The 26,398-nt window shown below is 38.3% G+C and overlaps 1 protein-coding gene and 1 non-coding gene across 2 annotated transcripts in view; one reads left to right on the top strand and one right to left on the bottom strand.

Annotated features, from left to right (window-relative positions):
• CLCA2 (chloride channel accessory 2) overlaps positions 1–26,398 on the bottom strand; it is a 50,437-nt gene that overhangs the window by 19,488 nt on the left and 4,551 nt on the right. Inside the window, exons 3-11 of the mRNA XM_004603628.2 lie at positions 20,775–20,925; positions 16,853–16,961; positions 13,277–13,436; positions 11,621–11,848; positions 8,521–8,751; positions 7,203–7,380; positions 6,309–6,415; positions 3,689–3,913; positions 2,128–2,398 (exon numbers count right to left, since the gene is read on the bottom strand). Coding sequence (XP_004603685.2) covers positions 2,128–2,398; positions 3,689–3,913; positions 6,309–6,415; positions 7,203–7,380; positions 8,521–8,751; positions 11,621–11,848; positions 13,277–13,436; positions 16,853–16,961; positions 20,775–20,925 — 1,660 coding nt within the window. The remainder of the gene's footprint in view (positions 1–2,127; positions 2,399–3,688; positions 3,914–6,308; positions 6,416–7,202; positions 7,381–8,520; positions 8,752–11,620; positions 11,849–13,276; positions 13,437–16,852; positions 16,962–20,774; positions 20,926–26,398) is intronic.
• Positions 571–774, top strand: LOC129405191 (small nucleolar RNA U3). Its single transcript, XR_008630379.1, has one exon. It is a non-coding gene; the product is annotated as a small nucleolar RNA U3 (small nucleolar RNA).

Raw genomic sequence — 26,398 nt, 5'->3', positions numbered from 1 at the left:
GGAAGGAAGGAAGGAAGGAAGAAAGAAAGAAAGAAAGAAAGAAAGAAAGAAAGAAAGAAAGAAAGAAAGAAAGAAAGAAAGAAAGAAAGAAAGAAAGAAAGAAAGAAAGAGAAAGAAATGCTATTGAACTGATTCAGGTGATCTTTCTGAGGGAGCAGGAGCTCTTCTCAAGGTTATCTCTAGGAGGAAGCAAAGAAGCAAGTCTTCGAAGTGCCTAGTTAGATGATAGATAAAAAAGAATACCAGGTATGGCCCCTGGGCAGGTGATCAGAGCATGAGAATTTTATTTGGACCCATTCCAACAGGTCAAACAAGAGGACTTCTACAAAATTCCTTTGAGGTGAATTTGAACAAAAATCCTTCAATTTTTTATTTTATTAATTTCATACAAAATCTCCAAAATAAGATAGTGAGTTGCCAAACACAAAAACCACTGGGGGTGCAGGAGGGGAGGATTGTGTATCCAGAACAGATTAGAGGAATATGATTTTGGTGGGCGGATGTGGTGCTGGGAGGTGGGCTTGGATGCTCCCAGCAGAGTGTTCGGGGACAGACTGCTCAAGAAACCATGTGGGGATACTTTCAGGATCCCTTCCTGTAGTTCATTACTAGAGAAGTTTCTCTGCTCATGGAGACACATGAAACCACGAGGAGGAGCAGAGCATACTCTCCTGAGCATGAAGGAGGGAACCAGGGGCTTCTGCATATGAAGATGTACCAGCCTTCCTTAGTCATCACTCTCTGTGAGTTTTTGAGTAGACAAAATAGTAGGGTTTGCCTATATAGACCTTCAGCTCTACAGTTAATCTGAAATTTATTGCAAATTAAAAGCAGAACAGGAAAGATGAAAAAGAAAGAGCTTGTGAAAATAAAATTTTATAGAACAAATTAATCAGGGAGTCTGGCAATAGCTCAGTGGCAAAAGTGCCTGCCTTGCAAGCATGAGATATAGAGTTCTATCCTTGGTGCCACCATATATGCTAAGCTAATCTTGGAAGCTCTGCTGTTTGGGATCCCCCACCCTTGCCAGTGCTGCTAAAGAGTGTGCACTTTCTGGAGCACTGTATCTAGGTACAAGCAAACACCAAAAATTAGTGCAGGGCCTCCAGCGAACACTGTGACTAAAAGTACGACAGTATTGTGAGAGGTGTGTGAGCACCACAACTGAAGTGACAACCCCCAGAGAACACCATAGCCAACCATGTGTGCAACCCTCATCATTGAAACAACAGATGGAAGGGAAGGGCTGCTGTTTGCCTGATGTGATATTCTGCTGTCTAAAGACTGAGCACTTCAAAGTAGTACTGTGCATCACATTGTTTTGCAATTGTTAAGAATCTCTAATCTGCTTCCACTAGGTTTTCTGGCCTGGTAGTCTTGTGACTCAAACACAGTCTATGACTTCGTTCTCACCAGCTAGTTGGCTAAAGAAGAGTCTAGAGTTGCTGCCTGGCTCACAAGTTCTGTTTCCAAATTTTTTCTGCACAACTGAATCCACCCAAGGGCACTGCCACTAAGTATCACCTCTTGGGTTTTCACGCCTCAATTTTATTGTGGTTAAATGAAAGAGCTGGTGAATCTTAGAGGAATACAGGCATACCGCAAGGATACTAAACTCATCCATTGAGAACTCACTTGGAGCCAGCGCCATAGGGAAAGAAAGCCAAAACCTAAGTATTAGGTGAGTTTCTCTCCCTCTTTTACTCAAGCATCAGCCCAAGAAGCCTCATGGAGGCTTTTCCCAAGTTCACATTCATTTTCTTCATGTAGCTGCAACCAGAAGCAGCTTGGTCTGTCAGTGATTCTCTGAGGATGTGAGAATCTCATAAAATTAGATGAAAAACATAATTGAAGGGGTTTTGCAATTGAGTTTAATATTGATAACTGCAGTACGAAAAAACAACAGCTCTTGAGGCTTAGAGATAGCTCAAAGAGCTGGTGTGTGAGTGCATACTCTGCATGTTGGAAACCAGGGTTCAATCCCAGCACCTCATGGTCCCTCTGAGAATGATGGATGTCAGGAGCAACCCCTGAGCATGATCAGGTGTAGCCCCAAATCTAAGGCACACAGACATGCACACAAACACACACACACAAAATACAAAACAGCATCACATTTCTGGTTACCTGCTCCATTATCAATAAGTCTCAGCATAACCGGATCTGCAGTTTCCGGCTGAATTGTAGCAGTCACAGTGGCATGGAGAAGGGGATGAAAGCCCCTCCTCACAGCTGCGTAGATCTTCACAGGATGGGGGAAATGGGTGCTGTCTCTCTCCACAAAGGCTTCCACAGTGACAGGAGGGGTGGCCAAGTTGGAAGCACGAGAGGACACAGTCACGGTCAGGGCTTGGCTAGTAAGGTGGGTATTGTTCAGTGTGTAAGTCCAGAGCCCTGGCTGCAAAACAAACACCTTTTGTTTTTATGTCGAGAGCAAAGGGGGAAAATACCACCCTTAACTGTGTGTGTGCATGTGTGTGTGTGTTTGTGTGTGTGTGTAACAGTACCACAGTACTGAGGAGAGAATGCACTCAGGCAATGCTAATGTGAATCTGACCCCTTTCACCACCAGGCCTAGAACTTTATGTGAATTCCTTGGGACTCAAGCTTTTCCTCCGTTCAGTGTATATGGAGGCCTGGCTGATAAGACCCTTGTTCTCTATCTGGCTTCATCATTCTCTCCCCAATCCCTTCCCCTCAATCTCCATATTTATGTGCCACTGTGGAGTTTATCTATATTGAACTGTCTGTAGATCTATGAAGAGCCATATTCTTTTTCTCTGTGCCTTTCTATATGCTATCTCATTTACATATCATGTTACTCAGCCTTTTATTCTCCTGATTTCCATTCCGCTATCTTCACTAACAAGAAAGCATTTTCCTTCCCTTCCCTATCCACATATCCTTCCTGCATGCTCTGAGTACACTGTTCTTCTTTCAATCACAGTGTATTTTTTTTTGTAAAGCTCTTAGAACAAAAGCTAGTGGATAGTAGAACCTAAAAATCATTCAATATATATTCTAGGTATATCTTCCCCTAAGCATAACAGGAAACTAAGTCAATATGGACTTTATAAAGAAGTAAGCAAAAAATAAAACTATTTATTTATAATTTTTTGTGCTTTTATTTACTTTTTTTTTTTTTTTTTTTTTTTGCTTTTTGGGTCACACCTGGCAATGCACAGGGGTTACTCCTGGCTCTGTACTCAGGAATTATTCCTGGTGGTGCTCAGGGGACCATATGGGATTCTGGGAATCAAACCCAGGTCGGCTGCATGCAAGGCAAATGCCCTATCCACTATGCTATTGTTCCAGCCCAAAATAAAACTACTTAAATAGAAGTAAATACTAATTTCCACTGTGAAAGTGAAAAAGACTGCTCTCCAGGCACTTGGTAGGATGGAACACAGTAACTTTGCATATCAAAATCATAAAAATTAACACCATTGGAACCATATTACCTTAACTATAAAAATAAAATAATTATCTAAAGTATTTGAATAAAGTTTTGAATGTCTAAGTTATTCCTCCTAAATTTTTCATATTTATAAAAATGCCTTTTGTTAATTGAAAGTAAATTGTGGTATTGAAACAGGGTTCCCTTTACACAATGTGTTTAACTTATGTGATTAAATGGGGAGTCACATCCTTGACCAAGTGTCATTATGAACAAGCTCACAGCACCCACCTTAGCAGTTCCCGGAAGCCAGAGGCAAGCAGTACGCAAAGGTAGATTGGTGACAAAATCACTCATGTTGTATTTTCTTCCATTGGGGTCTGAAAGTACAACCTCAGGGGGATCACCCATTTGCCATGTGACTAGGAAGGTTGTATCATTGCCCACACCACTGTCCACGCTCACAGTGTTCTTCAGTCGATGGTGAGGTTTGATGTTTTCACCTGTACTTTCAAGCTGTTTGAGAAAATATACATGGGAAGGTTTCTGCTGATTACTATGACTTTGTCTTTACTTCCATGAGAAATAATTGACAAAAATAATTGCAATATAATTCTATCTGTGCTATATTTACACAAGTCATTCGTCATAAATATGCTTTGCCAAATCAAAATTATGAAAGGTATAAAGTAGGAATTAAATATTTTTAAGGCAATATAAGTATCGCTTTATTAATTTTTATCATGGAATTTAAGTTTTACCAGTTCTTATACTTCTCTGTCATCCAAATCAACATTAGCTTCAGGTCAACTAATAATAACCAGCTTAAAAATATTTTTTTCTGAATATGCTCAATTTAATTTTTGTATAATCAGACAAAAAAGATACTTTATTTTGATAGAAATAAAACACTGGGATTCAGGGGAAATTTTGCTTCATATATATATATAAATATATATATATATATATATTTGAAGTATGGGCTTGGGAGCCATAGCTTGCAATGCTCAGAGATTCAGGAGTGACCCCTGAAAGTGATCAGGGATCCATAGACAGTGCTGATAATTGCACTGTTGTCAGTTGTATGTTACATGCAAGGAAGTCCCTTATCTCCCATACTCTCTCTCATTTCCTGATTGGTATTGTACAAAAGCTCCCCCAAAACCAAAAAACATTTAACCGCTCCCAGTAAGTTGTGTACATGTTTGTCTCTGTGTGTACATGATATGTAAAACACAGAATACATTTATGTGAGTGACACTGTATTGTATTTTATGCATATTATTTCACCGAATTCATATAAAAGTTCCCTAAAATATACTCTTGTGGGGCCAGAGCAATAGTACAGTTGGCAAGGTGTTTGCCATGCATGCAGCCAACCCTGGTTTGAGCCCGGGAATCCCTATGGTTCCCTGAGCACCAGGAGTGATACCTGAAATATACTCTTGCTATTCACATTTTATAGATTTAATAACTGAAGCATACAGAAATAATTTATTCACAGCAAGGATACAGGACTAGAATCAAACCCAGGTAGGCTGACTCCAGAACCCCTGCCATCAATTATTGTGTGTTTGCAATGGATACGAGTCTGTAAATAATTTTGAGAAATGATACATATTAATGAAATATATTAGTCACACTTTGTAGAACTGTTTAAACTTAGAAAGCATTCATATCCAAATTATTTGTATTAATAGCAAAGATTTGGTAGATTGTTATTCATGTTTACTTAATAAATGTTTATGGACAATCGATTTCTGTGACACATTCTGTGTTTGACTCTGAGCTATCCTAATGGACTTATACATAGTTTCTGCCTTTATTTGTATGTCATTAGTCTCACTAGACTAATGACAAATAACTATAAAGATGTAACCAAGTTTGGGGACATAAGGCTAAAATTTGAGCCATATGAATAATACTGTCAATTATTTAAAACTTTTAAAAACGTCTGTTTTTTTATATCATTATAAAGAATATTACAGAATTGAAAGATTTTTCAGAGAGCCTATTGTAATTTAATCTGTAATATATATTTGTAATTCATAATCTAAGGTCATTACTGCTTTTACTGTGTACATATAATCTTCATGTTATATATTTCCTAAGGATCTCATTGTTCACATTATGTTGTTAACTTGGCAGGTTCACTTACCACCTGTGAGGAAATGATAGATGAAATTTTGTCAACACATTATTTGGGAGGAGAGGAGGAAGGAGAAGGACTAGAAGCAACAGAAGGACAGTGGTGGAAGGTCTTAGGTACTTTGGTGGTGATAGGGTGTGCAGTATTTGTACGTCAAACTCTTAATTATTAACACTATTGTAACCATGCTACCTAACCTACAATAGTTAAAAAAAACATAATTTTTTTCAGTGATGTTCAAAACACATTTGAAGAAAGGAAAAATGGTTTGATTAGATGCTTAGAGAAGATGGTTTAATTAGTGGAAAGGTGTAAGCAAACTCAAGTAGATGATGGCAATTGAAGATACAATTTACAATTTTCAGAATATAATGAAATAGTAGATACATTTTATCCAAAGGAGGAATCCCAAAGAAATTCTCAAAGAAATAAAAGCCAAAAAAATTGTTGATGGAAAACTATTTTGAAACTGAAATTAGATGCCTTATTCTTGGTTTCCATTCCTCTTAGAGTGAGCCACAAAAATGAGAAACTCTACATAGCAAAATAACAGTTGTAGGAAATACCTACAACAGCTAAGAAGCAAACAAGTCAGGTAAGTGTTTGCTGGTTCCAGTTTCATCCTAAAACTCATTAAAATCTTTCATGCAAAGACTATAACATATTCAAATGAAGCACTGAGTACATTTCATCTCTTTTCCTTACTTTCTCCCTCCACATCCACCCCAGCATCTGCAAGTATAATACTGAGGAAACTCTGACCTGAATACGTTGTTGAAAAATGTCTCCAGTTGCAGAAGAAATTCTACTAAAAACATCAATCATGCTATTGGAGTTAGATTTATCTGGAACAAAGAACTTTAAGCCTCCTAAAAGACAAAATTGGGGGAGGGCGGGTCATATATTAAAAATATATCAAATAAACCAAAAAAAATTATGCCTTTTCCAACGTTTCTTTCCTAAGAGGCCTAATCTGGGGAAGCAAAAGCTATGCTTAACTTTGCAAAGCATTCCACACAACTCACGTAAGAGGCATAATGGGGGTAGATATGTTTGCTTCAAAGCTTTTAATATCAGAGTCTAAGCTCCTACTAATTATATGACAAAAACTCAGTAAATATTTTTCGAATAGCATTATGATTCCCATTTCCCTGACAATCTGGGATAATTGCTATTTATACATATTACTATATATTTGCACTTACATTTTTAAAACATTGGTTTCAAAAATAATTCAATGAAGCTTAACTTTCCATTCTTAAGTCAACATGCCCAATTTTATTGACTGTAGAGACTATAAGAGAAAAGATTATACTGTACTTCATTTAGTACAAAAAAGTTGTTTGTGTTTTACCAAAAAGTGTTTTTGTTTATAATGGAAGTTAGTGTATTTGCTCTTAAACATATTTCTGGTTCCATTCATTCTACATGTTAAGGTAGATTTAGCAATTATAAAAATTAATATTTTATTGGTTACAAATTGGTGACTTCTAAGGAAAATTGTCAGTAAAATTTTGGCATATCTTCATAATGATATTTGTGGGGTATTTTTCTATTAAATCATCCAGTCTGTTGATATCTGAGTTTCATGTTCATGATTTTAAAATTCAAGTTAAAGAAATGCTCTGAAACACAAATTTTGAGAAACTCACTTACCTGTTAGCTGTGCTAATTCTTCCAGATTTTCTCTTACAGACGAACCCAGTGCGACGGAATGAATGGTTGACCCACTACTGAGCACGTTGTGTAGACAGTTACCAATATGCTCGTCATCTCCACTGGTCATTAATATCATCACAGAGCCATAAGTGTTTCCATTCAGTTTTTCAACCACCTGAAGATATGGTGTCAGTCATTTGGAAGGAAGCAATTAGTTCAACGTGTCTTACTGAACAGACTTCACTCTCATTCCAAATTCCCTGTCAGTAGGGCACACACTTCTTCATAGTCTTTTGTAGTTGCCTACACTCCATGCCCAGCTCCATTCAGTCCTCACTGCACTCCATTACAGCCCTCAGCACCCTATATATCAAGCAGGTCTATTTGTAGACAGTGAGTCTTCCTGTTCCCATCATTTGGAAATGCCCCAGGGGGTATCATGGAAAGTGGCCATTTTAGATGCTCTGGGGAAATATTGTGTGGGATCCTTACCTCTGAAATCCAATGAGGGATGAATAAGAGATCCAGACCTTGGTTACAAATTGGAATCAGATGGGAGTTTAAAAAATTAACATCAGGTCAAATCCTAGATCAATTGCTCAGAGGATAACTCCCAGACATCATAATTTTTATTTATTTATTTATTTTGCTTTTTGGGTCATACCCGGCGATGCACAGGGGTTACTCTTAGCTCTGTGCTCAGGAATTACTCCTGGAAGTTCTCAGGGGACCATATGGGATGCTGGGAATCGAACCCGGGTCGGCCTCGTGCAAGGCAAATGCCCTACCCGCTGTGCTATTGTTCCAGTCCCGAGGCATCATCATTTTTAAATCCTGAGATTATTTCAATGGGTTGCCTAAATTGAGAAACACTTTTGTATAGGAAGCAACTATAGTTGATGAGTCTTACTTGCTCCCACATTAGATGCTTGGCTAAATCCCTTAACTTAGGCTGTTTCAAAACTCTGTCAGACTGAAAATACCTATATCTGGTCATAATTCATTATTTTCTTAAAATTTAATTTGAACCTAGACAGCAGCCAGCCATGCATATTTTGATTGGAAAACCAAGAATTTCAACGCTAGTAATTGCAACTTTTAATTGTAATTAATTATAATTCCCAGATATTCAGCTTGGAAGATCCCAGATGAAAAGTCAGAGGTCTTAACCTCTATGACAGGCCTTCATCTCTCTCCTGTAACTGAGGCTATTATATCCACACTGTCGAAAATCGTCCAAAATTGGATGCAATGTCAGATATGAAGGGATAGGAAGGGAACTGATGTTGGTCTAAGACTTGGGGCTTCATTGTACCTCAAATCCCTTCTTAAGTCCTGAGCAGATACTGGTTCCTGCTTCGGTTGATACAATGGTAGGTAGATATGAAACCAGTTGCTTTCTGTCATCATCGCTGTTGATTTGGTGTAGTGGGGCTCTGATCTCTCCTCTGCTGTTGAAAGTTACAATGCCCACAGAAGTATGATTTTCAACAATCTGCATCAAGTAAAATTCTGCTGCTTGTTGCATGTGAAGGAATCTGTCGGCCTATGTCCCAGAGAGAAATAGGGAGAGTAACAACATTTGGTTGGCAGGCAAAAGTGTGACTAAGTAACTGATAGAAAATATCTAATAGAATGACTAGTAGAAAATATCTCTGCTATCTCTTCAGAAATGTCAAACTGTTATTTTTTTAAAGTTGTAAAGAGTGACACAATGTTAGGATATTGTTCGGTTTATTGCAGGCTCAAAAACAAATGCCTTTTTAATGATGGAAAAGTGACATAGAACTCTGAGTCCAATGAATTGTTCATAATTATGACTTCTAAAGAGTGTCATAAAATACTATTTCTCTCCAATTCAGAATTTAAGAACTTTAGAACCAATTGTGTGTACCTTGTAACCATTTCTTCTAAAATTTAGTCTGGGTAGAAGTAAACATTGAAAAGATACCTTACTGTTGAGAGAAGCAGTAGTCAGAGGTATCTATTCTTTCAGTATTCTCAGTTAAAATTTTTCAGTTAAAATCTCACACTAGCCAAATACCTGATTTGAGATAAAGTCTTTCTTCATTTAATAAAGTTGCTATGAAGATCAACAGAGATAGGACATAACAGCACAGTTATACTTTGAATTTCTAATCAAACAAAAGTAATATTAATAAACACATTCAGTGATACTACTGAATAAACACATTCAGTGATACTACTAGTGGATTCACAAGGGTCACTTGTTTTATTTTTCTTCCTTGGAACCCCAGCAAGCAATTCTCAGAGTCCTAGGATTACTCTCAGTAGAGTGAAACCTGTCACTAGCCACAGCTGTTCTGGTTGGAGGTGATTGGGAACTGCCAAAACCGTATTATGGAGGTGGGAGTAGACCCAGAGATACTTAGGGACCACCAAGCCTACATCCTGTAGTGCTGGGCATGCAGTGCCAGAACTCAAACTCAGGACATGCACATGTGAGGTATATGCTCTACCATTGAGCTATCTCCCTACTCTGGTACCTTGTTTCCAAGGCTCTGGAAGCACTACGCTGATCATGTGGCCAGTATAATTTTCCTTGAAACAAATTTGAAACCATCACATCCTAGTCAAGTGCAAATAGGCAAGCCTACAAAATTATCCATATCCTGAATGGATGTGTGGTGTTCCTAATATTTCATAGGCATGCAAAGAAAAAAAGCCAATGTTCAGTATTGATCCATAAAACCCAGATGAATAAATTCTCCCATTGTCCAAGTATACTATAATAAAATATCAGCTAAATATATGAACCATAAATTTCATATTCAAACCAGGAAGTTCATACATAGTTAACATATATGAACAGTAGAGTTCATCTTACTTATTTCCCCTCAATGAAACTCAGTAGTGGGTAGGCAGATGGTGGTATGTTGGAAAATGTTTTAAAATGGAAATTCTGGGAACGGAGAAAGGGAAGTACAGAGGAAGAAAGAAATAGACATGTCTCATTTATGGCAACTATTTCTATGGGGTAAATACTTCCATCACGGATGATCACCAACAGTCAATGGAGCATCATTGAATGCAGACTGGGAAAAGGAGTAGTAGTGGACCCATCCAGACCCATCCAGATGCATGAGACCAGAACTCATCACAAAAGCGCAGATAAGGAAACAACAGACATTTTCAATAAAGGGCCAGATAGTAAATATAAGTATTTCAGACTGGGTGGATATGCTCTCTTTTGCAACTACTAATCTCTACTCTTTTAACACTAATAGTGAATCATAGATAACATGGGGAACTAATCATTATTGTATTTCTACAAACTTTATTTTGGGTCACTGACACTTTAACTTCAGATATTTTCATGTGTGTGAAATTCTATTGATGAGTTGATTTTATTTGTTTTTAAAAAATAAGCCAGTGGATCAAACTTGGCATATGAGCTCTAATATACTGACTCAGTGCACAGATAGTAGCAAATAATAGAAAAATTATTAGGAAATGAGACATCTTAAGCATTATTTATTTATTTATTTATATTTTGCTTAATTTCTAATGATGTTTGTGTTTAACAATTGAAAATTTTATGAAAAAAAATTTTAATGATTTTTTGTTGGTTTTGTTTGTTTGTTTGTTTTTGGACTACACCTTGCAGTGTTCAGGTCTTATTCCTGGTTCTGTGCTTAAGACTAACTGGTGCTTCAGGGACCATATGCAGTGCCAGAGATTGAACTGGGGTGTGGAGCATGCTAGGCAAATAGCTTAATTTCTATACTTCCTCTCTGCACCTCCCTCCACCTGTTTCCACCAATTTCCTTAAATTTGAATCCTAACAATTGGCTCCTATGAGCTGCTATGAGATCATTTTGTCACACCCTACAAATATGTAACTGTTATTCTGGTTTTACTGATGAGGAAACTGAGGTTCAGAGAAATTATTTTTCATTACTTAGACAGTAAATGAATTTAAAACAGATTTGCCAAGTTTCAGAGATTAAGCCTTTAACCTTTATCTGATAATTCTGAGGTCTTCAAAAGGGGTTTCTAGAAGCTAGAATGTCAGATGACTGAGATACAGATTTGGTACTCAGTGACCTAGGAATACATGCACAGTGGTTATGCACACCCACTACAAAGTCTCTCTCTTGCCTCAACCAGACATGTTTGCCTCATGGCATATTTGCCTGTGAGTGGAACTTGGCCAAGCAGGAGCTTTACATGTTAAAGTTTTGAAAAAGAGTCCTCATTAGAGAAGAGTGCAAGTAGAAAAAATGAGAGTTGGGAATGAAGGGCTTAACCATAACAATTACAAACTTCTGGTCTCTCCCACCACACTCTTGCCCCAACCTTCACCAACACCCCCCATAAAATTAAAAAGGACTAAAAACTGATTGGGTAAAAAATGATGAATGGCCTGTAACCATTTTAGCTCAAATCGTTACCTCTGCCATCTTGCTGGACACATCCAACACTAAACAGACCACTTTGTCACCAGCCTGCATCAGTGAGAACGTGGGAGGAGGTGGAAGTTCTGTCCCGTTCAGAGGAAAGCTCTGACTGAAGTCAGAGGAATCTATAATGACATCCCATGTACTTCTAAGGCTGCACATTTGGTTCTGTAGGTTTGGAGCTTCTTGGTTGTGGGTACTTGCATTACAGAATTCAACCACCTAGAAGGAGATCAAAATCCATCAGAAAGCAAAGCACATCTCTCTCAAAGAGCATACTTCTCATTCTTAGTCAACAAAAGGTTCAACCGAAACTTCAAGGTGAGAGAACTAAGAAGTAATATGACAATACCCTCATTTCCTTCAAAAATGGAACTGAATCAAACTTTGTTTGGAATACTGACACCTTTTTCAGGTTGTGAGATCAACCTCAATTAAGGTTTGTTATACTTAGATAACAAGAGCAGATGATGTATATATATCTTATATACATCTGTCTTGAGCAAACGAAATAATCTCTCCCACCTCCCTGGTATGTTATTGTGTTAAATAAAACACTCAAAGAGATGTTATCTTGGTTATTCCGTGTCTTGAAAGCACATTGAATAACTGTTACTTGTTCATTTATTAATCAGTTAACATAAACTGATCTAATTCAAATATTAATCTCTGTAAGAACAAGTTAAGAAGAAAGCCAACTTAAAGCTCACTTGGGGTGAGATGGGGGTTGTTGGCACTCAGCAGTTCTTAGGGTCAATATTTCTGCCTCTGTTTTAAGGAGTGACCCATGGCAGTGCTGGGGGAATCAGGAGAGGAGAGGAAGAGAGAGGAACAGGGAGTCAGCCACATACAAGGCAGCACCTTAACCTTCTTACCTTCTGTACTATCTCTTTGGTCCCAAATATAACTCATTTAATAGAAGTAAATCCATTCACTTAAGCAGTATTAAGCAGTATTTCTACATCCTCTTTAAGAGTGTGGTTTGTAATTCAAAGAAATATGTTACCATCTATTCCTAGTGGCTATGTGGATACAATGAAGGAATGCAGTCAACTAGCAGAGCCCCGGGTGGTCAGCTTTAGAAGGAAACCTTGACCTAGTTCCATCTCTAATTTCAAAGAAGAGGAAACTGCAGGTTCAAAGGTTAATAATTTCTTAAGGGCATGGGTTTCTTAGTAGCATGGGGAAACAGGAGTAGAACTGATTTTTTGTTGATTTGTGTTTAGCTCTTTCCGCTCTCTCTATATAGGTCTTTCAAAACATCTCACAAATGAACCTAGTCACAGACAATGTGGATGAACTATAAATTGAATTATGTTGTCTTCAGATATTAAGGATATAAATTAAAAACATAATGAATCAGGCAAAAAATGAAAAAATCACCAATTAGAAAAAATATTTTGAGGTCTCCGGGACTCATCTAGTTAAAGCAGCTTCTCTGGAAAACAGATAATCACTTTTCCAAAGGAATAATCATCTCAGAGTACTTTGTTGTTGTTTTTTCTCCTGGAAAATATGAACACTAAAGTTCCCCGAGGTCTAAAACATAGTGAATCTTAATTCTCTTTTTGTTTAAATATTTAAAATGCATCAATATACCTAGAAGATATGGGACCTTACAGGACTTTGCCATTCCAAAACCATACTTACAGAAGATAAACTTTGCATGAACATTATTGATGCTGTTGCATTTTGGGTGCTATTATATATAAACATGCACCCTTCTTTGAAAAGCTTACTAATAATGCAGTTTTCTTGGGGACAAGGACCTTCTTCACACACAAAAACACCTGTAACATCAGATGAACACCTAAAACAAAGAGAAATTTCGTCTATTTTATAAATATTTGTTTCTTCCTCATTGATTCATATAATAATTGTTGCAAGGCTTACAAGTTGCTAGATATATAACATAAAAATTTGACTCTAATGATCAGATTAATTTTAAAAATACACTTCATCTTAATTTAAATAGTTTTATTCTGTTAAATGGTTCTGTATTGCCAAGGACTTTCCCATTTAAATTAAAAAAAAAAAAAAGAAGGAAAGCAAAAGCTTTGGGGAATCAGGTTGAATTTTTCTGAGGCCATGGAAGAGTTTGAGCAGCATGCATATGAGAGGAAAAAATAATACACGTGTAATAATGAAATATAAAAATGATTCCTTTTCAGGCTTGCTCTTCAAGGACATGTCCTCTCGAACACGTATCTCGCTTACTTGTCTCACTGTTTCTTTGTTTGCCTATTTCCATCCACTCTGGCTCTGGAGAAACCCATGTTCTCTCTTGAACACATATTTCTCCCTTCCTATCCTGTCACATTCCATTCTATTAAAATTGTCTTGCTTGCACTGTTCACAATAGCCAAAATCTGGAAACAATCCAAGTGCCCTAAAACAGATGACTGGTTAAAGAAACTTTGGTACATCTACACAATGGAATACTATGCAGCTGTTAGGAGAGGTGAAGTCATGAAATTTACTTATAAATGGATAGACATGGAGAGTATCGCGCCAAGTGAAATGAATCAGAAAGAGAGGGACAGACACAAAAGGACTGCACATATTTGTGGAGTATAGAATAACATCACAGGAGTTTGACACCCAAGGACAGTAGATACAAGGAATAGGAGGATTGCCCCATAGCTGGAAGACTGCTTCATGATCGGAGGAGAGAAGGCAGATGGAATAGAAAAGTGATCAGTAAGAAAATGATGGCTGGAGGAACCAGTTGGGATGGGAGATGCATGCTGAAAGTAGATAATGGACCAAACATGGTGACCTCTCTGTCTGTGCTGCAAGCCATAATGACCCAAAGTAGAGAGAAAGTATGGGGAACATTGTCTGCCATGGAGGCAGGGGGAGGGTGGGAAAGGGGGGGTATACTGGGGATATTGGTGGTGGGGAATGTACATTGGTGAAGGGATGGGTGCTTGATCATTGTGTGATTATAACCCAAACATGAAAGCTTGTAACTATTTCACGGTAATTCATAAAATTTTTTTAAAAAATCGTCTTGCTTCACACATACACACATACACTCAAAAAGCCTTTTTGAAAAAACAATCGAAAATGATGTTATGGGAAGTAAAAAATAATAATTTAGAACAGGAATAGGTATGTATCAAAATGATGATTAAGGCTTCACTCTCACTCACTATAAAATGTTTTAATATGAAATATTATTGGTAATAAAAATATTGGTAATTAGCCAGATAAGCAACTAGGTGACTGGCATATACAAATACGGGACACTGAACTGTTTTTTGTTTTGTTAGTGAGGAATGATATATATATGTATATATTTATATCTGTCTGAAAAAGAAATATGAAGAATTAGCATGAAACTAATAAAAATAGTTGCTTAGAGAGGATAAGATAAAGGCGAAGATAGTGGTAGAAACACAATTCCTAAGAAAACTTAATTTTTCTAGCATTGGGTTTATTTTATTTTACTTATTTATTTTTTAATTCGATATTTGTATTTAAAAATATTAATTTTATATTTGTTACTGAATCACTGTGAGATAGACCCTTACAAAGCTGTTCATAATTGGATTTCAGTCAACAGTATTCCGACACCCATCTCTCCACTAGTGTACATTTCCCAGCACCAGTGTCCCCAGGTTCCCTCCCATAACCCTCCACCTCCCACCCCCCAGCCTGCCTCTATGGCAGGTGCTTTTATTCTCTCTCTCTCTCTTCTGTTCTCTCTCTCTCGCTCTCTCTTTCTCTCTCACTCTTTCTGCCTCTCAGTCTCTCTCTGCCCAAAATGAAAAAGAAAGAAGAGAGATATTGTTTTTTTTTGAACAATGTAAGTTTATACTAATTTTTTACTAAATACTAATTGATTACTAGCACTGTAGCACTGTTATCCCATTGTTAATTTACTTGCTCGAGTGGGCACAGTAACATCTCCATTGTGAGACTTGTTACCGTTTTTGGCATATCAAATATGCCACAATGCTCTTGCCAGGCTCTGCCGTGCGGGCGGGATACTCTCAGTAGTTAGCCGGCCTCTCCGAGAGGGATGGAGGAATTGAACCCAGATCAGCCTCATGCAAGGCAAATGCCCTACCGGCTGTGCTATCGCTCCAGCCCATGGACACATGACAGATGAAAAAATGGAGCAAAGGGAAGAAAGCAAAGTGCAGTTTTCATGACAGACAGTTTGGGTGAAGGAAACACCACAGTCTACCAAAAAAAAAAGTGGGGGGAGCTTTCAGATATAGAGAAACATTTTCTAGAAAAAAGAACGGTAATACTTACTAATTTAATATCTAATTTTAAAATGCAATAGAACTTAGAGACTTAAAAAAAAATTTAAATTGCGGAGGTGGGGGCAGGAGAAATAGTATTGCTATAGCAGTAGATAATGTGCTTGCCTAATCCACACAGCTGAACTAGGTTCAATCCCCAGCATCCCATATGGTTCCCTGAGCCCACCAGGAATGATCCCTGAGCACAGAGCCAGGAGTAAGCTCTGAGCACTGCTGGGTGTGCCCCTTCTCACCACACATAAAAGAGAAGTTTTTTTAAATTAATTTTAAAATGTATTTTTTAAATACATTCACTTTTTTAAAAAAATGATTCTCATCATGGCATTTTAGGTGCCATTATCAATTTGACTGGGGAGAAGGGTCCTCCTGAGAGATTTTCAGCAGGCCCAGAGATCCCCCACAGTTCTTAGTCGGGGGGGCAGAGCAGTGGTTTAGCACAAGGGCCCAGGGATTGTGTGCTGCTCAGGCCTTGCATTGCTGGAAGCCACACTGTGTGGAGCTGGAGGTTGCACCCGATACTGTTTGGGGATGTGTGTAGTGCCAGGGATCCATCTTGGATCAGGGTCATGTCAGGCATTGCCCTAATAACTGTACTATCTCCTAGTCCCTCTAGCTCACTTTAGTTATATATTTGGCTTGAGGTCCACACCTGGCAACACTCAGGGTTTACTCCTGGTTCTGTGCTCAGGAATCACTCCCATTGGGGCTCAGGAGGTCATATGGGGTGATAGGGATCAAACCTGGGTTTACAATGTGCAAGGCAAGCACCTTACCTATTATCTTATCTCTTCAACAGATACCTTCCAGTGTAACCAGAAATGGTTTACTCTGGACGGGGAATCTGTCAGTGCCTTGATCCTAGAATTTCTGCACTCATAACCCGCCCTCCAATTCATTTTAAAGTAAAAAAAAGAAATCATGAATTTTAAAGATAAGATGAAATACTAACCTTGTCGGTTTAATTTGATTTTTCCCATTTATATAGAAAGGTTTCTCATTGTTATATTCATCAAACACACCCCATCGGAGATGGGCCCATTCATGGGCAAACACTCTGCCTGTGGAAGAAAGACAATCTCTTTTCAGATCCTCAAGCCTCAGCAACGGACCTTGATAATGCATGAAGATAAAACACCACTGATGAAGTGTACAGTGGTAATTAGACAATGAGACCACGTTCTTAGAATTGGGTCTGGGTCATAAGGCAATTTTTTTGGAAAGTTGTCAAGTATGATTGCACAAAAGTAGTGGTATTATCTACTACTCTCTTAGATGATCTCATGTAGCCCATTGGGATTGCTAGCTCAATCATGCATGCATCCATGATGGATCATTTACAGAAACCTTGTAGCTATTCACTCAGAAGGGTTGAAGTGCAGACTCTCCCACTTTCATCTTCCCTATTCTATTCCCATCTCCCTATGCTCATCAAAGAGGCATTGTGAAAATATGTTTAGTCATCTACATGCAAACCAGTGAATCACTCTTTGCATGCTTTTATGCAACTAGTAAGAAATCCCCACAGCATCTCATTTCCTCAGTGAAGCTGCCTAACAGGTTTCCATTTAACTTCACACAGGCCTATAATTTTAGGATTTGTAGAAAAGGAAAGAAAAAAACCTAAGTGCAGTGAACTGGCCAATTGTATATACCCCTTTCCTCATTTTATACTGAAATCCTAATCCATGGACTATATTAGGAGGTGGTGGGTGGTAGTTTGGGAAAATGGTTAAGTCATGAGGTGGAGAGATGAATGGAACTAGTGCCAAAGAGTTCTTTTCTTCTTCCTGCTATGTGAGGGTACAATGTGTCAGTGGGACAGGAAGTGGTTCTCTCCAGATATGGAATCTGCCAGTGCCTTGCTTTTAGACTTTCTGAGTTCCTAAGCTCCAAAACTGCTAGAAATAAACATAATAAAAAGTTTTCCTATCCTCTAGCTTGTGTTATCCATTCACACAGTCTTTTATTTTTATACAACTTTCTTATCTGGAGCAATAAAATGAAATAATACCCTGGCCCCATGGAGAAAAGAAAGAGCAAAAACAGATCAAATGCCTCCTATAAAGTTCCCACTGTCCTTTCTCTATAATTGTCCTTTCTCTATAACTTATCCCTCATTTTCTATATTTACATTTATATCTAACTCTTCATGTTTATCTCTATCCTCATAATCAAATTCTTATCTTGGCCTTCAAATATCTAGCATTTTCTTCAATTTTGAGACTTCAGATAGGATTAAGTTTCTTTTCCTTTAATTCTCAATTCTTTGAACCAAGAACTTGTTTGCTGTGTTGACTCATACTCCAGCAAATTGTGCAATTTTTGGAATATGGCACAGAAGAAGGGAGCTGAACAATCTAGGCTGAAGGTATTAAGGAAAAAATTATGCTTAGTCATGGAATTTTTAATTTCTGGAAGGGATTGGAGCAGGTAGGGCATTTACCTTGCACACACACACACACACATGCACGCACGCACAGCTGACCTGGGTTCTGTTCCCAGCATCCCATATGATCACCATAGCCTGCCTAGAATAATTCCAGAACTCAGAGCCAGGAGTGAAACCCTGAGAACCGCCAGGTGTGGAACCCAAGCCAAAATAAATAAAAATGCAAGAAAAGACTCTGTGTGTGTGTGTGTGTGTGTGTGTGTGTGTGTGTGTGTGTGTGTATTGTATGTGTTTCCCCACACACCTTGAGGTGCTCAGGGCTTACTCCTGACTCAGGGATACGTCCTGGAGGACTTGGGGTGACCATATAGGGTGCCAGGGGTCTTACCCTGGTCATCTATGTGCAAGGCAAATCTTCTACCTGCTGTATTATCACTCTGTCCCCAAGTCCTATATTTGTGAAGATGTTATCAGCACCTCATGGTCAGCAGGATTGAAATATTTGTATAAAATTCTATAAGTTGTTTTATAAAGTGTGTTTATAGCATGTGTTGCTCTACTTCCTGCTAGCTGTACAAGGGCTAACAAAATCTATTTAGATTCAAATGAGGATGAAAGTGATGACATCATTTCAAATTCACTATTTAAATGGCTTTTTTTAAACTAAGAATGCAGTATTAACCTTGGACCTGTTGATTTTTCGCTCTCAACAGCTGCCTCAGAGCTTTTCACTAAATTCTGTCTCCAAACCTAGAAGTCTGCTCTCAAATTCCAGTGTCTATAATCAACTACATGTGGGCCTTTCACTGGTAGAATCATATGTCTCCTATTCAGTGTGGCTAAATCCTAGTTTGTGAATTTCACCTTCAAATTGGTTCTGTCAATTTCTAACATAAAAACTTGTTTAATTCTTTAATGTTGCCTCCCATTAGAGATTACACACACACACACACACACACACACACACACACACACACACACACACCCTTGCATTTCGCTCTAGCAGTTCTGTTTCTGACTTTTTGGGGGGGCTTTTGAGTTTGTTTTTGTGTTTGTTTTTGTTTGGGTTGTTTCTCCAGTTTTTGTGCAGTTTCTTTGGAATCTCTTCCCACTTAGAGCTATTAAGATTAAATAAGACACCATTTGAAGAGTTAATAGCAAAACTGTCGACACATGTGAAGTGCTTACAAATTCTTTCCTGTCCTTTATTTATATCTCACTGTCTCAACTTTGTATAGCTTTACACTTAAAGTTCTAGTGTTCCTGATACCACTTTTTATCTCTTTGATCTGAGAGTCAGATTATACACACTCCCAGATTCATCTTGCTCAACTACTGCTTTGATAGTGTTGACACCAGTCTCCCAAAAGTTAAGAATTGAATTTAAAAATTAAAAACAAACGCAAGGCCAGCAAGATCATCTGGATAGGAGCAGTCGTCCTTACCTTGTTCTTCCCCGCAAATTCTAAGGTAAAAACAGGTTGATCCTTTCCTCAAAAACTTGGTTCAGGCATGCAGTTTAGATGGAATGTGCCTCAGAGGACCCACCCATGAGGAGTTTATTGATTACTCTGGCACCTACACACTTAGAACCCACTATTCCCAGACATGCTTTCTCAGGCTGGGAGATGGCACATGCTTTGCATGTGTGTAAACTGTTTGATTGCTGGCACTGTGGGCCCCCAAAGCACCACATCCTCTGACCCACAAATTGAACAACCTGGTTAGGTTGACTGAGTTCTACCAGGAGCGGTTCCCAGGTCCCCCAAGCATTGCCAAGAGTGCGTGGAGCCCACCCCCAAGATCTCTTTGTAGATTAAAAAAATACTCTTCTTAGGTCTGTGCAGACAAGATGGGTACTGGAGGCAACAAGTCCCCCATATTCTAAGGTTGCTAACACCTAAACAAACCTGCTATTCTCAGACCACCTCTTGTCTCTTGAATATTGGTCTTCAAGCAGTGTGCGCCTGAAATTGGGTCTGATAGCAGTGCTATGCCTGCACTTGTAAATCTTCAGTGGTGACTCATACATTCCCAAATGTATTTAAACATTTTCTCCATCTACTTCACTCCCCAAACGGCATGTTCACAGGGTCTACTGCCCCTGCTCTCAATTCTGCTGGCTTCTTCCTTCGATAGTCATAGTTTTCTTTATATGTTTCCCACTGTTTTCTTCCTTCTTTCTATTGATCAAGAAACTATGTAACCTTGAAGATAATCTCCTTTGTGTGGCCTTTCCTGGCCACCATTAACTTAAACTGTTCTCTCCCTTCACCAAGTTCCTATAACACTGTTTGGACCACTAATCTAGTGATAATGTCTTTCTAGCTCTTTCTGCTCCTCATCTTTTCTTGAACACATGCCTCTCTCCCCATCTTCATGGTGACACCCTGGCAGGCTTTAGGTTCACATTTAGCCCCAAGGAACCAGAGTATTGTCAATAATAATACGCAATATGTATTTCGTTATTGTCTACACTTACCTCGTGATCCATAACCAGCTATTAAGTCATCATCTAGTAGAAAGTTTGAGGTGAAATGAATGTACTTTCCCTCTTTTCCACATCCTTGGTATTGTAGGGTGTATGGATCGTCTCCATGAGCCCCACTCCAGTCAGTCACTATGACATTTGCCTAAATTAAAAGAAAAACCTTAAACTGATAAGAAATATCCTACATTCAATCTTAACCAGAAGGGGGACAGACATAGAATGATGGCACTTATTTTTGGGAAATATATGTGTATATGTATATGTATATGTATATATATATATAGAGAGAGAGAGAGAGACTTAATAAAAGACCAATACCCACCAATACCCAAGGACAGTACAAACAAGGGCCAGGAAGATTGGTCCATGGTTAAAAGCCTACCTTATATGCTGAGGGAGAAGGCAATTGGGATAGAGAAGGGACCAACATGACAAAGATAGTAGAGAATGAGAGAATGAGCACTTTGGATAAGAACTGTGTGCTGAAAACAGGCAAAGGAACAAACATGATAACCTCTCAGTACCTGTATTACAAACCATAGTGCCCCAAAGGGTGGAGACAGACAGACAGACAGACAGACAGCGAGACAGAGACAAAGGCAGAGATAGAGACAGAGAGACAGAGACAGAGATAGAGACAGAGACAGACAGAGAAAGAAAGAAGGAAAGTGCTGCTATAGAGACATGTTGGGGAGAGGGTGGTGGAAGGGAAACTGAGGACATTGGTGGTAGGAAATTTACAGTGGTGGAGGGATGGGTGTGGAACACTGTCTGACTGAACCCTGATCATAAACAGCTTTATAACTCTGTATCTCAGGTGACTCAATAAAAAATAAAAATGAAAAAATGAAAAGCCTTATAATCTGTCAAATCACATCTGTTATATAATATGCTTATCTACATTTCTTAAAAGACTTTGGACTGTATACTTAAGATCTATGCATTTTATAGTGTCTGAATTAAATTTTAATAGAATAGCTTCTTTAGAAGGGCTGGAGCGATAGCACACAGCAGGTAGGGCGTTTGCCTTGCATGTGGCAGACCAGAGTTTGATTCCTCCGTCCCTCTCAGAGAGCCCGGCAAGCTACCAAGAGTATCCCACCTGCACGGCAAAGTCTGGCAAACTATCCGTGGCGTATTTGATATGCCAAAAACAGTAACAAGTCTCACAATGGAGACGTTACTGCTGCCCGCTCGAGCAAATTGATGAGCAACAGGATAACAGTGACAGTGACAGCTTCTTTAGAAAAGAAATTCTTAGATGGAATTTTAAATCATATTAAATCATGATTAATTATCAACAAAATTATTTAGCACTTTCAAAACCATCTATTTTTAAACCTTAACAAATTCCTGTATCGCTTACATTTGACCTTCCCATTTTCAAGATTAAAATTTTCTCAAAAATTAGCACTGTGAACTTCAAAATTATGAAACCCTATATAATGTATTTTAAATGTGTGGAAATGAACATTTTCACATCACTCAGAACTATACTGTGAAATATTCCCATCTTTGGTGAATGACTTTCTGGCTGTTACTTTTTTAGTGTAAGATAATAAGATCCTTAAAACATTGTGCTCTTATTCTCAAAACCAATTAGATCAACAAAACTACCAAATTAATGAAGTTGTAGCTTATCTTCTGCCTTGACCAAATAAACTACTGATGCTCAAGCAATATTTTAAATCTACAGCTAAATTAATTATATATTCAAATGACCATGTAGAGTACAGTTTTATATGAAACTGTTTCTTTTATTTTTATTTTATTCTTAGAAAAGAGGGGCTGGTCTGAGCAGAGTCTCAACAGTTGAAGATCTCTGGAACCTAAACATCTAGTAGCCTAGTTCTCCCTCTTGGAAACCTGACAAGCTACCAAGAGTCTAGTGCCCACTTGGGAGAGCTTGGCAAGCTCCCCATGGCGTATTCATATCCCCAATACAGTAAAAGATATATACATACATCTCAGAGAGCCCAGCAAGCTACTGAGAGTATCCCACCCTCATGACAGAGGCTGGCTTGCGCTACTCGTGCCATATTTGTTATGCCAAAAACAGTAACAATAGGTCTCATTCCCCTGACCCTGATAGAGCCTTCAATCATTGGGAAAGATGAGTAAGGAGAGGCTGCTAAAATCTCAGGGCTGAATGTAATATAGATGTTACTGGTGCCTGCTCGAGTAAATCAATGAACAACGGGATGAAAGTGATACAGTTGTATAATTAATATTTGATAAACTCTCCTGGTAGTTCCCTAGAAGTTTTTTAGACTATAGTAGGAAGGGAGAGATTGGTTTCAGGAAACCATGTTCCTCAAATATGAGATATGGGGATAGAGAGGAGATGAGAAGGAAGAAAGGGAGGCAAAAGGGGGAGAAGGAATGAGGGAAAGACAGACAGACAGACAGACAGACAGAGACAGAGACAGAGCGACAGAGAGAGAGTCCATGAAAAAGACTGTAATCTTTTGGAAGTTGTTTGAAATTTAACAGCTTCATGCTCATTAAGAAATTAATGGCAAATAAAGCTTGGGTCTAGTCTCTGATCATTATGGATGAAATTTTTTCAAGGACAACGTTTTTGACTTCACTAAACTATCCAGAATCTCTTCTCAGGACTAGCAAAGGCTCCACAAGGTCTGACCCCTGACAACCCCTGGGGCTTTATTCCCTCCCACGTGTCCCCCTCCTCACTTCTCTCTGGAAATGCTCTTCCTTCACTTCATTACTTACAAGCTACCTGTGGCATATTTGCTAAAAACATATGCTAAAAACAGTAACAACAAGTCTCACAGTGGAGACGTTACTGATGCCCACTTGACAAATCAATGAACAACAGAACTACATTCTATGGTGCTTTTTTGTTTGGGGGCCACTCCCAGAAGCCCTGGGAAACTATATGGGTTGCTGGGGATAGTACCCAATTTGATGCCATGCATGGGCATGACAATCGATCTCTCTATTTGTATACTATCGCTCCAACCCAGGATTTCCTCTTTTGAGTGTGAATACCTAAGATTTAACTGAAATATTAAGAATTTTGCTCACAGAAACTGAGATCTGGTTCTTGGTAGGAAGATACTACAGGGGAGGGTCCAGGGAACAAAGGTGAGGAAAAGACACTGGGACCGCAGTGGAAGGAGGTGGACACTCTGGAGGAGGGTGTGGTGAGGGACTGTGTTATGTTTAAAGGTCTATCATTAACAGTATTGTAAACCATGGTGCCTAAAATAAAATTAAATTAAAATAAAATAAGAATTTTACCCACAGGTAATACCTAAAGTTTGTCCAGAGTCACTGGGATTAGACAAAAATAATCTTTTTTATGGACTGAGAGTCAAGAGATGAATTCTAATTTTGACTGTAGTCTAAGAATATGCATTCCCTTAAAATGATCTTAATGTTCAAATCTTAGCTGTAGACCCTGGAAAAATAATACTCTGGCTGTGTATCTCAATTACCTATAAGTGATGTGAGAATAATAATTTCACCCACTCATAATGTAATGAGGACTGATGAAATAATTTGTGCTATGCCTGAAACACAGTTATCATCAAAATTATTATCTTCATCATTGTCACCATTCCCTGTGATTCCTTGATATAATTTTTGTTGTTACTGAGTATTCTACTCACTTATATAGATATTTTGTCAAACTTCTTTATTAGCAGCAAAAGACAAAGCATGTTTTAATGTCTCAAAGAATCGACATATACATACACTACCACATTCACACACAGAAAGAACAGAATTGTCAATAAAATTAGCAAGCATTGTTTTTGTAAAGTTATTTTTACCTGGATTTTTCCCTAAAACTTTCCCAGAAGTTAAATGTTATTTGTAAAGAAGAATTAACGACACTTGCCAATTTCACACCTCCAAGTGGCAAAATAAAATCATTTCACTTAATTAATGAGCAGCAGGGTGGAAAAAACCCTTCTTTGTTAACTCTTCAAGTACTTTAAATTTCTCAGCAGAATTAAAAACAAATGTTCTATCTTGGCATATAGCGAATTATTGCACAACATGTTATGAAGTTTAAATTGCAACTGCTTCTGGGATTTTCATTTCAAATCCTTTTATAGCTAATATTTGTATTATTTTTGTATATTTGGGCTCCATTATTGTCTATTATTAATCAATCACTTCGGAGTGATGTTTTTCTTATACAGTTGATACAAGAATGTATATCTAAATGGATAAATAAAACAAAAACTATAAATTAAAAAAAAAGAAAAGAAAAGAGGGGCTGGAGCAATAGCACAGCAGGTAGGGTATTTGCCTTGCACACAGCTGACCTGGGTTTGATTCTCAGCATCCCATATGGTCCCCCAAGCACTGTCAGGGGTAATTTCTGAGTGTATGAGCCAGGAGTAACCCCTGTGCATTGCCGGGTGTGACCCCAAAAGAAAAAAAATAGATGGATGATAGATACCATGTTCTTAGATAGTCCTCACTTGGGCCAAATGCCAGTCATTTGTTTGTTTGGGGGCCACAACTGGTATTCTCAGGGCTTACTCTTGGCAGAGTTTGGGGATCATATGGGGCAGTGCTTGAAATTAAACCCAGGTTGGTTGCATGCATGGCAAGCACCTTAACGCTGTTCTCTATGTCTTCAGCCCCTAAAATGTCAGTCTTATGTCTTGAAACTTGTCCTGATGAAAGAAAGAAAGAAAGAAAGAAAGAAAGAAAGAAAGAAAGAAAGAAAAGAAAGAAAGAAAGAAAGAAAGAAAGAAAGAAAGAAAGAAAGAAAGAAAGAAAGAAAGAAAGAAAGAAAGAAAGAAAGAAAGAAAGAGAGAGAGAGAGAAAGAAAGAAAGAGAGAGAGAGAGAGAGAGAGAGAAAGAAAGAAAGAAAGAAAGAAAGAAAGGAAGGAAGGAAGGAAGGAAGGAAGGAAGGAAGGAAGGAAGGAAGGAAGGAAGGAAGAGAAAGAAAGAAAGAAAGAAAGAAAGGAAGGAAGGAAGGAAGGAAGGAAGGAAGAGAAAGAAAGAAAGAAAGAAAGGAAGGAAGGAAGGAAGGAAGGAAGGAAGGAAGGTAGGAAGGAAGGAAGGAAGGAAGGAAGGAAGGAAGGAAGGAAGGAAGGAAGGTAGGAAGGAAGGAAGGAAGGAAGGAAGGAAGGAAGGAAGGAAGGAAGGAAGGAAGGAAGGAGGGAAGGAAGGAAGGAAGGAAGGAAGGAAGGAAGGAAGGAAGGAAGGAAGGAAGGAAGGAGGAAAGAAAGGAAGAAAGAAAGGAAGAAAGAAAGAAAGAAAGAAAGAAAGAAAGAAAGAAAGAAAGAAAGAGAAAGAAAGAAAGGAAGGAAGGAAGGAAGGAAGGAAGGAAGGAAGGAAGGAAGGAAGGAAGGAAGGAAGGAAGGAAGGAAGGAAGGAGAGAAAGAGAAAGAAAGAAAGAAAGAAAGAAAGAAAGAAAGAAAGAAAGAAAGAAAAGAAAGAAAGAAAGAAAGAAAGAAAGAAAGAAAGAAAGAAAGGAAAGAAAGAAGAAAGAAGGAAGGAAAGAAGGAAGGAAAGGAAGGAAAGGAAGGAAGGAAAGGAAGAAAAAGGGAGCATGGTGCATTGGACCTATTTTTTGGATGGACATTCTATGCAAGGATAACAGTTTTTTCAATTTCTACCTTCTACCA

Source organism: Sorex araneus, chromosome 5 (assembly GCF_027595985.1).
Source record: "Sorex araneus isolate mSorAra2 chromosome 5, mSorAra2.pri, whole genome shotgun sequence".
Lineage (NCBI taxonomy): Eukaryota > Metazoa > Chordata > Mammalia > Eulipotyphla > Soricidae > Sorex > Sorex araneus.
Note: the sequence above shows the minus strand (reverse complement) of the source record. Positions and strands in the feature narration are given on the sequence as shown.